The 13247-nt window shown below is 43.3% G+C and overlaps 3 protein-coding genes and 1 long non-coding RNA gene across 5 annotated transcripts; 3 read left to right on the top strand and 1 right to left on the bottom strand.

Annotated features, from left to right (window-relative positions):
* The first annotated feature begins 1574 nt into the window (after window positions 1-1574).
* On the top strand, window positions 1575-3904 carry ponzr6 (plac8 onzin related protein 6). Its single transcript, XM_067261923.1, has 4 exons — window positions 1575-1700; window positions 2431-2553; window positions 2791-2963; window positions 3327-3904. The coding sequence occupies exons 2-4, from the start codon at window positions 2433-2435 to the stop codon at window positions 3477-3479; spliced, it is 447 nt and encodes a 148-aa protein (XP_067118024.1). The 5' UTR covers window positions 1575-1700; window positions 2431-2432; the 3' UTR covers window positions 3480-3904.
* A 1469-nt stretch (window positions 3905-5373) lies between these two features.
* On the top strand, window positions 5374-7112 carry LOC136967924 (uncharacterized). The gene is made up of 4 exons (XR_010879548.1): window positions 5374-5596; window positions 5934-6052; window positions 6196-6356; window positions 6625-7112. It is a non-coding gene; the product is annotated as an uncharacterized lncRNA (long non-coding RNA).
* A 1790-nt stretch (window positions 7113-8902) lies between these two features.
* On the top strand, window positions 8903-9881 carry LOC136967921 (cornifelin homolog). The gene is made up of 3 exons (XM_067261922.1): window positions 8903-9020; window positions 9267-9439; window positions 9612-9881. The coding sequence occupies exons 1-3, from the start codon at window positions 8903-8905 to the stop codon at window positions 9828-9830; spliced, it is 510 nt and encodes a 169-aa protein (XP_067118023.1). The 3' UTR covers window positions 9831-9881.
* A 668-nt stretch (window positions 9882-10549) lies between these two features.
* Window positions 10550-12966, bottom strand: LOC136967821 (transmembrane protein 272-like). Of its 2 annotated transcripts, none has more exons than XM_067261778.1 (5): window positions 12710-12966; window positions 11650-11732; window positions 11332-11379; window positions 10958-11164; window positions 10550-10813 (listed from the first exon to the last, which is right to left on the bottom strand). In XM_067261778.1, exons 2-5 carry the CDS (start codon window positions 11705-11707, stop codon window positions 10599-10601), a joined length of 528 nt encoding a protein of 175 aa, XP_067117879.1. In that variant the 5' UTR covers window positions 11708-11732; window positions 12710-12966; the 3' UTR covers window positions 10550-10598. The 2 variants fall into 2 exon arrangements, with proteins under 2 accessions (XP_067117879.1, XP_067117880.1); XM_067261779.1 differs by lacking the exon at window positions 12710-12966 and adding an exon at window positions 11926-11947.
* Window positions 12967-13247: the final 281 nt, after the last annotated feature.

The raw sequence follows: 13247 nt of genomic DNA on the forward strand, positions 1-13247 counted from the left end.
AGTCTTTGTTTTTGTGAGTTTTCTTTTTCTAACATGCATGGTTATTTTGCCGTTTTAACCCTGCATGGAAGAGATCAACCTGTCATCTGACATTTTGGATCGTTTGTCTCCCACACCACAACTGCTGCTAACTTAGACCATGAATGTCCTAGGCCCTCCTTAAAGAGAGCCAGTGTTGTATCTGACTTTCAACACTCACCAAACAGACCACCCATCGTACGCCACTCTGTATTGGGGGAGGAAACGGCCAGGCTGATATTTATCACACAGAAAACCAAGTAAATGACTCCTGCAGAACCCAGACTCTCGAGTGGTCAAATTTAGAATCACTTATGAATTGTGCTACTGCCCCTGTTCTGCTCAAATGTGTTTTTGTTTTGGTGTGTGTGTCTGGAAGAGCAAGAGATGGTGAGAGTTGGTACCTGGGTTCAGTTGTGCATGCTTGCATGGGAAGGAGAGAGCGCTGGAACACTGTCTCGTGGTTGTGAGTACTTGTCTTACCTGTATACATCACGTGTGTGTGTGTGATGGCACTGTATGCCCCTTTATGTATCTGTATCACTTCTGTTGTATGACTGTTTTGTGTGTGTGTGTGTGCGCGTGTCTAAGAAGGTCTGTTGAAGCACTCCTCACTACTGTCAGGTATATGTCTGGTCTTGTGTACTGATGATGGCAATAAAGGACTTTTCATTGTTTGATACATATTTCTCATGTCTCTTTGGTTGAACTTGCAGTTTGACATACAACCCACCTGGGTTCAATGAGCAAATTCAGGCTGTACCGGAACCAGAGAGTCAAACAGTATTGGCAAACATTGTCTTATCTTTTGGATTTAACTTATGACAACTGACCCCATGTACTAAAATAAATGGGCCAATTCTTTAGTGTGAAGCAAATGACACATGAATAACCTTCACGGTCGCAGGTAATGGATCTGTGTAGTTGTGAAAGGTATTTTCTGTGTGTCTGTATGTAGGTTTGTCTAGCTGCTGGTGATGATAGGGATGTGTGTTGTGTACGTGTGTCTCCCCCTGCTGGGCATCCTGCACCCTAACCCCACCTGTCGCTACACACAGAAGATCCCTGTTTGCCGTTTATTCTTCTGTACTTCCTTAGTTGCTGATTCTTCTGCTGTGGGTTTGTTTTCTCTAGGGCAAACAGTATAAGATGGGGGTACTTACAAGATTCATGGATATCCTGCTCATCCTGTTTCTCTGAGCCATGATCATGTCATGATGACGAGCCAATCCTCTGTTTCTAGGTTTCCAGAAAGTGCCCACTCCCAATTAACAAACAGTCTAGCCTACACAATAGTATAATGACAATTCAATTGGGTAAATAATTCACACTTAAAGTCTAACCGTACACTGAAATGACAGCTATAGTTTTTTTCTAAATTAACAAATTCTGTGGTAGTAGCTTTTCCCATCCAGTCAGTCTTTTACACACATACATTGTTTTAAGTTCCCTCTAAACTGTAAACCTTACACTTCCCTAAACAATGTGCTCTCTTCTACTGATGTTTACAGATCCCAAACAAATTTAGTCACCAGAAAATAGGGAAATATGGGTGTGAAATATGGGTGTGCGTTGTGACATGGGAGGCTGTGTTTGTCCATAAACGTTCAATTCAGTCTTTTCACTTCAGTTTTCCTCATCTCAACCTTTTAAGACACAGGGAAACCAATCTTTTCTTCCAGGTATGTGTTTTATGTGTGTAATTATTATTTATTGAGAAAACCTTTTTCCGTATTCCATTCAATGGAAAAGAATGGATACTCTAGACATGGTTCCTGGATTTTTATCCTGGGATATTATACTGAAATGACAGAGAGAAATAACAGTACAGCTAAGACTGCTTTATATACAGTATATTTTTGTAGATGGATTCTTTATATTGTTTCATTTAGTATGTCCTTAGTATACCTTTATTTCCAGCTTTCAGGTTCATTTGGCATTTTTAACAAGTAAACTTTCCAGCTACATTGGAATGGTTGGTCCTGTTCTTCTCGACAGATTTCTAGTTTAATACATAAATGCTAAGTGAGCTAATCATTCTCATAAACAAAGTATATAACACATACGAATTCATCTAACAAACTATCAAAGTGTTTATGGATTTGTAAACTATATATATGTTCTATGCAATGGGAAAAGTCCACTAGTATACATGGTAGGTAAGTAAAGCAAAGACAAAACAGGTATGTTCAAGAATATAATACAGGAAGGAAATAAAATGAGGCAAGAGCATGTCTTTTTTTAATCAAAAAAAGCTTTTGAGATGTCTGTGCAGACAATGTGTTGTAACAAATCGGCTGATAAATTGTGATATGAATTACCTTATTTTAACTTTTGAACGTTTTTGGGACTGGTCCCCCCCCCCAAAAATACAGACGTGTTTTGACATGATTATCGGTGTCCACGTTGCAGCCATGGCGATGCATCCGGTATTCGCGGTGACCCATCAGCCTGGGACGTTCCTGGCTGCAGCAGGCTTGAAGACTGAGATGTGGACCAGCGGCATCTGTGACTGCTCGGAAGACATGCCGACCTGTTAGTGCCAAATGAAGCGAAACGATCCCTTTAACTGTGTTGTAAATAGAAGAGGACATTCCAAGTCTATTCATATTTCACATGTTTTCCCTCCCCCAAAAATTCTAATGTGTGTTTGTGCGTGTTTTCTATGTGTCGGACTTCTGGCTTGCCTTTGTGTATGCATTTGTATATGCAAATGTGTGTGTGTGTGTGTGTGTGTGTGTGTGTCTGTTCCTGCCCCTATGCTCCCTACAGGTTGTCTAGGGTTCTGGTGTCCGTGCTGCCTGGCGTGTCAGGTGAGCTCAGGCCTTGGAGAGAGTCACTGTCTCCCCCTGCTGGACTGGATCAGTGGTGGACTATACCCACCACTGATCCCTCCTATATCTCTGGCCCTCAGGAGCACCTTGAGGGAGAGGTTCCACATACAGGTACAGAACACTATACTTTTACACCATATCTCACTGTTTCTATATGTAGAGTTAAGATGTGTCAGATGGCTGAGCGGTTAGGGAGTCGGGCTATTAATCAGAAGGTTGTTGGTTCGATTCCCGGCCGTGCAAAATGACGTTGTGTCCTTGGGCAAGGCACTTCACCCTACTTGCCTCGGGGAGAATGTCCCTGTACTTACTATAAGTCGCGCTGGATAAGAGCGTCTACTAAATGAAAGAAACAAGTTAGACTTTGAAGATGTCAGCCAAGCCATAACATGAATGAAACACCACATCATCATTATTTAGTGGTTATGAATAACTCATCACGTCTTTAACCTTCCCTCTCCACGCTTCCTGCAGGGCAGTGTCGCTAACGACTGCTGCATGGTCACCTGCTGCTCCAGCTGCAGCTGGTGTCAGATGGCCCGTGAGCTCAAGGCTCGGGCCAACACCACCATCCAGATCAATATGAACCCCTCTCAGCCCCCGTACGCCCCTCACCTCTCCAGTTAAAATTGACATGGACCAAATAGATGATTGGCCCAACTGGTTATTTTAAAAGACAAATGTTAAGAGAATATTAGTGTATGTATGGGTTTAATACAGGATGCTTCCTTTTATCCCCTCTCTCTGAGTCATCCTGGGTGTTTTTCCATGTCTGCTTTGAGGATTTTAAGTTGATAAAGGTCCAGTTTTACAGACATATGTATAGCCCTCTGTGACCTAGCTTGGAAAAAGTGCTCTACAATTAAAATTGTATTTGACTAGTCATTTATTAATTCTCATTTGCTAGTTCCCCTGTTGATTTTTTACGTATAGTCCACATCAGGTGAGTTGTATTGGTAATATTTCAACAATACCAAGCCCCTTAGTTTGAGGTATACTGGTAATGCATTTACAATATATATGTAATAATAAAATATGGATTGTGACTCTGACATTGCTTACACTGCAATGAAGTAAAGATTAATGTATTTGCTAAACTCTGTCTCTCCCTGCTGGATGGGGTCAGTGGTGGAATAATCCCTCCTGTATCTCTCTCAGTAACACCTTGCAGATGTCTACAAACCTCAGTCAACACAACACACACACTCACAATGAACACCAGGATGCCAATTGAACTCCAATGTCCTGTATTCCAATGACTCACTGGTAGTTTCCCTACACACCTCGTCCAGGGGAGCGCTGTTGACGACCGTGGTTCCAGACACCGTGCAGGTCGCTGTACATGCCCTCCCGACCCCTGAACACCTCTGAAGCCAATCCTACTGACAAAATACTATATGTTACTACATTTACATTTTTCGTTTCGTCATTTTAACAGACACTCTTATCCAGAGCGACTTACAGTAAGTACAGGGACATTCCCCCAAGGCAAGTAGGGTGAAGTGCCTTGCCCAAGGACACAATGTCATTTTGCCCGTCCGGGAATCGTACCAGCAACCTTCTGAGCAATAGCCAGATTCCCTAACGGCTCAGCCATCTGACTCCCTTACTACCCTTACTCCCTTACTATCTTTGTTATCTGACACTATCAGAATCTGACTGGAATAACTTCTTTGAATGGTTAAAGACCATTAGACCAAAAACCTGATCAAGGCGTTCCACAGTAATGAGTTAAATTGAAAATCTTTTCAAAAATCTACACCCTGGAGTCCAGCAGATTCTGCCAGCCCTGCAACAGCACCTGCTTCCTGACTCTAACCACAGATTAAAGTGAAGGAACTGAAACTATTATGATAAAAACTGAAGAAAAAAACACCAAGGACATGGCACGTCAAACTTGACTAAGACAGGAAGCATAATAACCCACAACCACAGGATGGTATTTTCATAGTGCTGCTGAAAGCCGATTGGATGTTTCGTTTGGGACAGGAAAGAAAGGTCCTGATCTCGGAGGGTTCTCGAGAACTTGAGAAGAGAATCTTCATCACACGCAGAGCCGTACATCTTTTGTGACGAGACCTACTGAAGAAAGGGTAAGAACTCATATAAGATGACAAAACAATCTAGGAACATTAGTTCATAAAAACAGTTGTGTAGTGTGAAGAGGGTATCTCTGCCACCTCTTATATTTTCTTAGGAACTTGAGGTGATTTAGATTCAAGTACAACTAAACCCTCAAACTAGAGGTGATCTAGGACTAGTCCATCTAAAATAGAGATAAGACTCAGTTCAAATCAGTTTAGAATGTGATTGGAACGGGCATACACCGCATGGCATATCTACCTCTCAAGTAAGGGCCTTATTTCACCACGTGGTTCTGAAGAAAACCTCAAACTTCCTCTGAATGATACACAACCTGTTTATATAAGCACCTTATCTTATTTGAACGACTCGTAAATAGAGAGTAGGACAGACATCCCGAGATCGATCCTTTGTGGGATTAAAGATTAAAAGTAAAAAGGCTAACCCAAGGAGCATTGCCTTTTTATTTTTACCTGTTTAATAGCAGTTTATCTTCACTACTCAGAGAAGTACCCTTTTAGGGCGTAACTTTCGTTTTTTGAGAAACGTGGAAGTCGTCTTGCATAAACAGGTTTGAATCAGTCAGTTTTTGTACAGTTGTCCCAGCTGGGCCATTCCATAAAAAGAGGACATTTGGGATTTGTACACGATTTTAGAAAAAGGTATGGTGCCATATCACGATGTTGAAAACTCTCAATTAAGAGCTAGCATCCATTTACATGTTTTGTATTTAATGTGAATTCTGTTACAGACACTTACCTACTTGTTTGAACACTGTACATAAATTGCCCCAAGTTACACTGAGATATTTACTAGTTTGGATATTACCATATTCAAGATGCGATGGAAATTGCCTGGAAGAACACTGACGGGTTGTTTGCCAGGTTACCAAAAAAGCATGCTGGCGCATACTGCACTTTGGAATTACGCTGCTTATGGATATTTGGATTTCAGTTTAGGTTTTGACGTTGACTTGAATGAACTCATTGGTGTCCACAGTGCAGCCATGGCGATGTCAGTGGTGACCACGCAGCCTGGAACGGCTCTATTTGCACCAGGCGTGAAGACTGAGATGTGGACCAGCGGAACCTGTGACTGCTGTGAAGACATGAGCACCTGTAAGTGCCAACCCAAAAAAACATATATATTTTTTTCATTTACGTGTTCAAAACACATTCATATGGGTGCTTGACTGCGGGTGTTTGTGTATGCACATGTAAATGTGTGTGTGTGTTCCTGCCGGCCCATATGCTTGATGCAGGTTGTCTAGGGCTCTGGTGTCCCTGCTGCCTGCGGACTCAGGTGATTACAGGCCTTGGAGAGAGTTCCTTCCTCCCCATGCTTGACTGTATCATTGGTGGATTAATCTCTCCTATATCTCTGGCCATCAGGAGCACCTTGAGGGAGAGGTACCGCATACAGGTACAGAACCTAACACTTCGACCTTTAGAAGTGTACTAATACTTCTTAACTTTGCAACACATAGTGACATCACTGCCATTAAGATTTGATGGAATTATTTGATGGAAGATGGAATTATTCTGGAAACAAAATATAATTTTCATGTTGTGTTAAGATGGTTGTTGATGTCTACAGAGCCCAGTAAACATAACCACTCAGAAGGAATGCCAGGATGTCAATTGAAACGTTATTTCCTTTATTTCAATGACTCATCATGTCTCCAAACCAGGGCAGTATTGCTGATGACTGCTGCATGATCTTCTGGTGCAACAGCTGCAGCTGGTGTCAGATGGCCCGTGAGCTCAAGGCTCGTCGCACTGCAGTCCAGCAGACCACCACCACCACCACCTTCATGCACCATGCCAGTCCAGGTGCAATGTACCCCCCTCAGCAACCCTACGACATGCAAGCTCAGCAACCCTACGGCATGCAAGCTCAGCAAGCTCTGCCACCATACAATATGCAAGCTACACCTGGCGCTGAACAGTACAAGCCTTTGCTTGAATGACATGGTCCAAGCTATGAGGAAAGGGGAAAGTTCTAATCAGTCAGTTCGGTTCTCCTGTTGTTCTTTTCATATTTGTTGTATGGTCTTTCAAAGAACCCAAACGAAACTTTCCTTTCAAATGATGCTACACTGTAAGCTATGCTATGGCGAACTGTAAACACAAATTGAAAATAAAAACATTCTTGACATTAAATACAGCGAATCTGGTCTCTTGAATGAACGACAATGTGAACTGTGTTGGAGATTTTGTCGGCGCCTCCGCTTGCAGCTCTAACCCTACACCCTGCTCTCCTCCTTCACCCCTTCCTCTAACCCTACACCCTCCTCTCCTCCTTCACCCCTTCCTCTAACCCTACACCCTGCTCTCCTCCTTCACCCCTTCCTCTAAGTGGATGGGGGGGGGAGGGGGTGTAGGTTGAGCAGATCCACACATTGCCTTGGGAACAAGGTAGGGGACCAGGAGGTAAGGTACACACATATAACAGGTGTACACTTACATGGACCAGGAGGTAAGGTTACACACATATAACAGGTGTACACTTACATGGACCAGGAGGTAAGGTACACACATATAACAGGTGTACACTTACATGGACCAGGAGGTAAGGTACACACATATAACAGGTGTACACTTACATGGACCAGGAGGTAAGGTACACACATATAACAGGTGTACACTTACATGGACCAGGAGGTAAGGTACACACATATAACAGGTGTACACTTACATGGACCAGGAGGTAAGGTACACACATATAACAGGTGTACACTTACATGGACCAGGAGGTAAGGTACACACATATAACAGGTGTACACTTACATGGACCAGGAGGTAAGGTACACACATATAACAGGTGTACACTTACATGGACCAGGAGGTAAGGTACACACATATAACAGGTGTACACTTACATGGACCAGGAGGTAAGGTACACACATATAACAGGTGTACACTTACATGGACCAGGAGGTAAGGTACACACATATAACAGGTGTACACTTACATAGACCAGGAGGTAAGGTACACACATATAACAGGTGTACACTTACATGGACCAGGAGGTAAGGTACACACATATAACAGGTGTACACTTACATAGACCAGGAGGTAAGGTACACACATATAACAGGTGTACACTTACATGGACACACTCAGGATCTTTCTTTCTCACTCGATTGTTCCTTATACATCCCTCTCTCCCAGCCACACCCCCTCACTCACTGGGGAAGGCCTCCTGCCAAGAGGGCATTTGGTTGGCAACAAAGATAATACAGACGTTTGCTTATTACCTGCTCATTAATTCTGTTTGCATTACGTGTGTGTGCGTGTATTCGTCATGGGAGGTGGGTTTAGGCTGTGATATTCTGTTTCCATCTCCAGCCTGTCAATACAACGAATAGAGCAGATCTCGCTTTTTTTTTGGTAGGTGCTGTTTCATTTTACTGAGTCAAATATTTCATATTAATTGCATCCCTCTTTGGATTGCATTTGTTTACTTCATATTCTTAATATATATGTTGTTGTTCTCTAATAGTTTGTGTGGGTGTGTTAGGTTGCTTGGTAACCTGCAACATTATTTTTGGTAAAAAATAAAATGTAAGAACAGTTTAGTGGATCAAGAGTAGTAAATTATATTAAAGGCACCATAACAGCTGCATAGATGTATTTACATGAATGAAGTTAGGTGCCACCCTAAATTCTGGTAAATTACGATATTCTAACCTCATATTGAATACAGTTTCTTTGAATCTCAAAAGCAGTAATGTCTTAGAATGTAGCTTACTGTACGTGGCAGCTTCTCTATCACTAAATGGAGCAGTTGTTTTTCTGTAAGGTGACAGGCCCTCTTGGGATGCAGGGACAGACGTCCTAACAACCGTCCTCATATGATGTCATGGGGGGGGGGGGGCGGGGAATAAACTTTTTTGTCCTTTACACGTTTCAGTCAATGCTGATCGAACGTGATTCAACAGTTTCAGTTGTGTCCCAAGTGCAACCATGTCCGTGCAGCCGATGTCCGTGGTCACTTATCAGCCCTGCACGTTCCGAGGCCCAGACCCGAAGACTGAAATGTGGTCCAGCGGAATGTTTGACTGCTGTCAAGACACCCAGATCTGTGTGTTGTTTTGAGCGCTATGCCTTTAACTGTGTTGTAAATATCAGACAACCATCTATGCTTTTCATTCAAAACACAACTTCAAATGTGTGTGTAAACTCATGTTTGCCCGCCTGCATGAGTGCATATGTGTTCTTGTCTGTGTTTGCGCCAGACTGCATTTGTGTGTCTGCTTTTGTGTGTGTGTATTTGCGTTGTACCATTTGCGTTTGTGTCTGTTCCTGACCGGCCCTATGCTCCCTACAGGTTGTCTAGGGTTCTGGTGTCCGTGCTGCCTGGCGTGTCAGGTGAGCTCAGGCCTTGGAGAGAGTCACTGTCTCCCCCTGCTGGACTGGACCAGTTGGGGACTATACCCACCACTGATCCCTCCTATATCTCTGGCCCTCAGGAGCACCTTGAGGGAGAGGTTCCACATACAGGTATAGAACAAAACACAGATACATTTACAAGGATCCCATGCTACTTAACTCATTTATATATACCTGATTTTTGTATAATTTAGACTGAATGACCAGACTTACAATAGTTTCCAGGATGTCAATAGAAACTTTATTCCCTGTATTAAAATGATTCGTCACGTCTCCAAACCAGGGCAGTATCGCTGACGACTGCTGCATGGTCACCTGCTGCTCCAGCTGCAGCTGGTGTCAGATGGCCCGCGAGCTCAAGGCTCGCCGTAGCCCCACCCACATCAACATCACCCCCACCGCCCCCCCTGGCATCGTGCAGGTCACACTGCACCCCTCACAACCCACCTACACCCTGCAAGCCACACCCATGGCTGGACTATACCCTCCTATGGCTACATGACGTGGACCATAATGGTGGTTTAAACTGTCAAAATCTAGTCACTGATTTTAGGTAAATGGATTGCCTGTTGGTTTTAGACTTGTGTTATCCATTGTATTGGGCCTTTATACTAGTTATATCACTAACACCAAGTCGCTATGCCTAAGGCCTGGAATGTATCATTATTTTGACAAAACATGTTAATATTTGTCTGTTGTCAGTCCTACGTCTGTGACTGCTTAAAAAAAAATTGTTACTCTAAAAAGGTGTGGGACTCTAACTTCGGTTTTAGCAACATGGACACATTAGAAGCATCAATGAAACTATTAAAAATAGTCATTTGTGTATATCATAAGATCATGCGGCCAGAACAAACAAGTCAGTTAACTATGTGATTAGACTGGAGGTAGTTTAACACGGTCATCAATCACTTAATCATCAATTGTATGTGATGTAGAAGTGTAGTTTAAAGAGATTACATTTCTCACACAAAAAATAAATAGAAAAATGATTGCATTGTACTGCGTGTGCATTTGCAAGTGTAGCTTGCAATCCTGCCTATGTACGTGTCCAAACAGACACATTAACACGGCATTCTGCTAAAAACAGTTCACATGAGTAACTTCAAATTCAGAAGTTTAGCAGCTTTACAAGCTCTTCTCCTTCTCTTCCCCCCCCCCCCCCAATCTTCCCTCTGCACTCCACCACCCCCCCCCCCCCCCCCCCTCACCCAACTCTCTTCTGCTCTCCCATCCCAAACGCAGCTCTCCCCACCCCACACCTCCATCCTCAGACCGCATTGTCGTCTGGATCGTTGATTCCCAGGATGCAGCAGCAGACCAGAGCACAGCAGGCCACCAGCAGAAACACACCCAGCAGGATGTATGTCAGTGTGGTGCTCCAGAAAGCAAAGAGATACAGGGTTCTGTGGCAGTAGGGCCCATCCGTCTGGGTCAGAGTCTGGTTGTAGTTGGGGGGGTAGATGGAGTAGATCCACACGTTGCCTGGGGAAGGAGTTAGGAGAGAAACACACAGGTAACAGGTGTGCCCTTTCGTGAATACACTCACACTGTGCAAACACTTCTTGCTCCACCCACACACTCTTGCCCTTCCCTCTCTCTACTCATCACACACACGGCCACACTCACCACAGATGAACCAACAGAAGAGGAAGGTGGAGGTCAGGCTGTTCCACACGGAGCAGGCTCGGCTGGCAGGGTTGTGGGGGCTGTCGGCAGGCTTCTGGGTGCAGGGAAGGTAGGAGAACAGGCCAAGGACCAGCCCAAACACACCGGCCACTATCAGGTAGATAGGGATATATTCTTGCCTGGGACAGTCATTCAGGTACACAGCACCTGTGACGGGGCCAACCCCCCCAAAAAATTGGCCATGGCTCAAAGCAAACAGTTGTAAACGATCAGCCTGGCTGATAAGTGAGATAAGGGATAATGATGAGATAGGGTGTGTAAGCCTAGAAAAGTGTTTTTTTTCAGTGCTAGACTAAGATCTGAACACTACTCACCGATGGCAATCTGAGCGATAGGAAAGATACAGACAGTTTTCAAACTAGCTGATGAGAGAAAAAAAGATCATACATGGGAGTCAGATGGCTGAGCGGTGAGGGAGTCGGGCTAGTAATCTGAAGGTTACCGGTTCGATTCCCGGCTGTGCAAAATGACGTTGTGTCCTTGGGCAAGGCACTTCACCCTACTTGCCTCGGGGGGAATGTCCCTGTACTTACTGTAAGTCGCTCTGGATAAGAGCGTCTGCTAAATGTAAAACACAAACTCATAATATAAATATACGTGTGTGTGTGTTTAATATACTGTAGGACACTAACCTTTTACTTCTTTGGAAGGTTTCGGTAGACGCTGCATAAAGCTTTGTTGACTAGCCATGGTGGGACCTGATGCAGATTATGACCTGTAGATAAGGATGAGAGGCAGGTCAATGAAGGGTATCAATACTGGGTCAAATCTGCTCACAATCTTGCACAGTTCTAGAAGAATTGTTCTAGGCTGGCTGATTATATCAGCATGCATGCTACTGATAATAGCTCTACCATAACTTTTCAGTCGAATGGGTGTTTTCAGCCATGCCTTGAAACCATTCTGACCTCATTTAGAAAATATGTGGACGACCATCATACCCCAACCATGGCACACCCTTGTCACCTAATGACAAGATTTGCTTCAGAAGAAAAGAAACAGAGAACTGATTTAGTTAAATCTAATCCAACCAGATTCTACCTCGTACCTCTAGTCAAGAGTCTTTTCGAGAACAAAGATTGCTATATATGGCATATTGGTCAAATAGTCTGAGAAAAGTCGAACTAGCCTACTGCCTAAAGTAATAGGGCTATAAAAGTTTTATAGGTCTATTGTTTTGTATAGCTCTATTCTCTGTTCAACCCGCTGTGTGACTGCGTGTTTATCGTTTGCTGTAGGCATAGAATAACTTAAACAAACAAACAAGAAAAACTGGTGATTCATGTTGGTCCATGTTGTTGCTGCCGCTGACAAAATCACACACGTCAAAGCCGGAGTAGGTTTAGATTTTCTGACAGGCAAACATGTCAAAAGCATAAACGTTCTCATTATAGCCGGTGTGGTTCACAGGAAAGGTCTTCTGAAATATCATAATAAACAAAAAGGTAGGTATAATAATGACTAACGAAATAACAAAACAGCAGCTGACGTAAAAAAAACATACAAAATAAAACGGATTTGACATTATGTTATTTACATCCTGACGTGATGAGTGTCCCCCGTGAGGGTAGCCTCGTGTGAGAGGCGCTACAGGTGAGAAACTTGGCAAGTTAGTTGCTCAGTTTGACAACGAACAGGGTTCGCATATTGATAAAGAGGTTTAAATGTGCTTGCAAATAGTTCATTACATACCTTGGGTGTGTTGCGTTCTAGCTATGAAAAGGTATTTGGATGTTTGCAGATCCGCACCTTCACAACGTCAGAAAAGAGATCACAGTTCGGCTTAAATACATACAAATGTAATTGGTTTACTGCGCATGCGTCCGAATGTAATCAGAAGAGGAATGCTTTGTAGAATATTTCTCTTTGCATAAGTAGGCTACAACTGAACGGTCCTTGTATCCCAAAATAACTGCATTCCTAACTGGAAATGTACAAAACATTGGCAACGTGCCAAATTTTTCAAACCTAGTTTTTAGTTACCAGAATATTACACATCACACATAGGAATCCCAACTAATGATAATATAAGGCATTCTCCAACCTTTAACTGAACTGGTTGCCATGGTGGGTGCTGATACTGACATGTAGTCACACCCTGATTAGTTTCACCTGTTGGTTTGTCCCCACCCCTCACCAGGTGTTCCCGGGTTCCCCCATTGTCATTGGTATTTAACAGTTGTTTCCAGCGTTCCCTGTTACTAGCTATTCCAGTTTCTCGTTCCTGGTT

Source organism: Osmerus mordax, chromosome 23, assembly GCF_038355195.1.
Source record: "Osmerus mordax isolate fOsmMor3 chromosome 23, fOsmMor3.pri, whole genome shotgun sequence".
Taxonomy (NCBI): Eukaryota; Metazoa; Chordata; class Actinopteri; order Osmeriformes; family Osmeridae; genus Osmerus; species Osmerus mordax.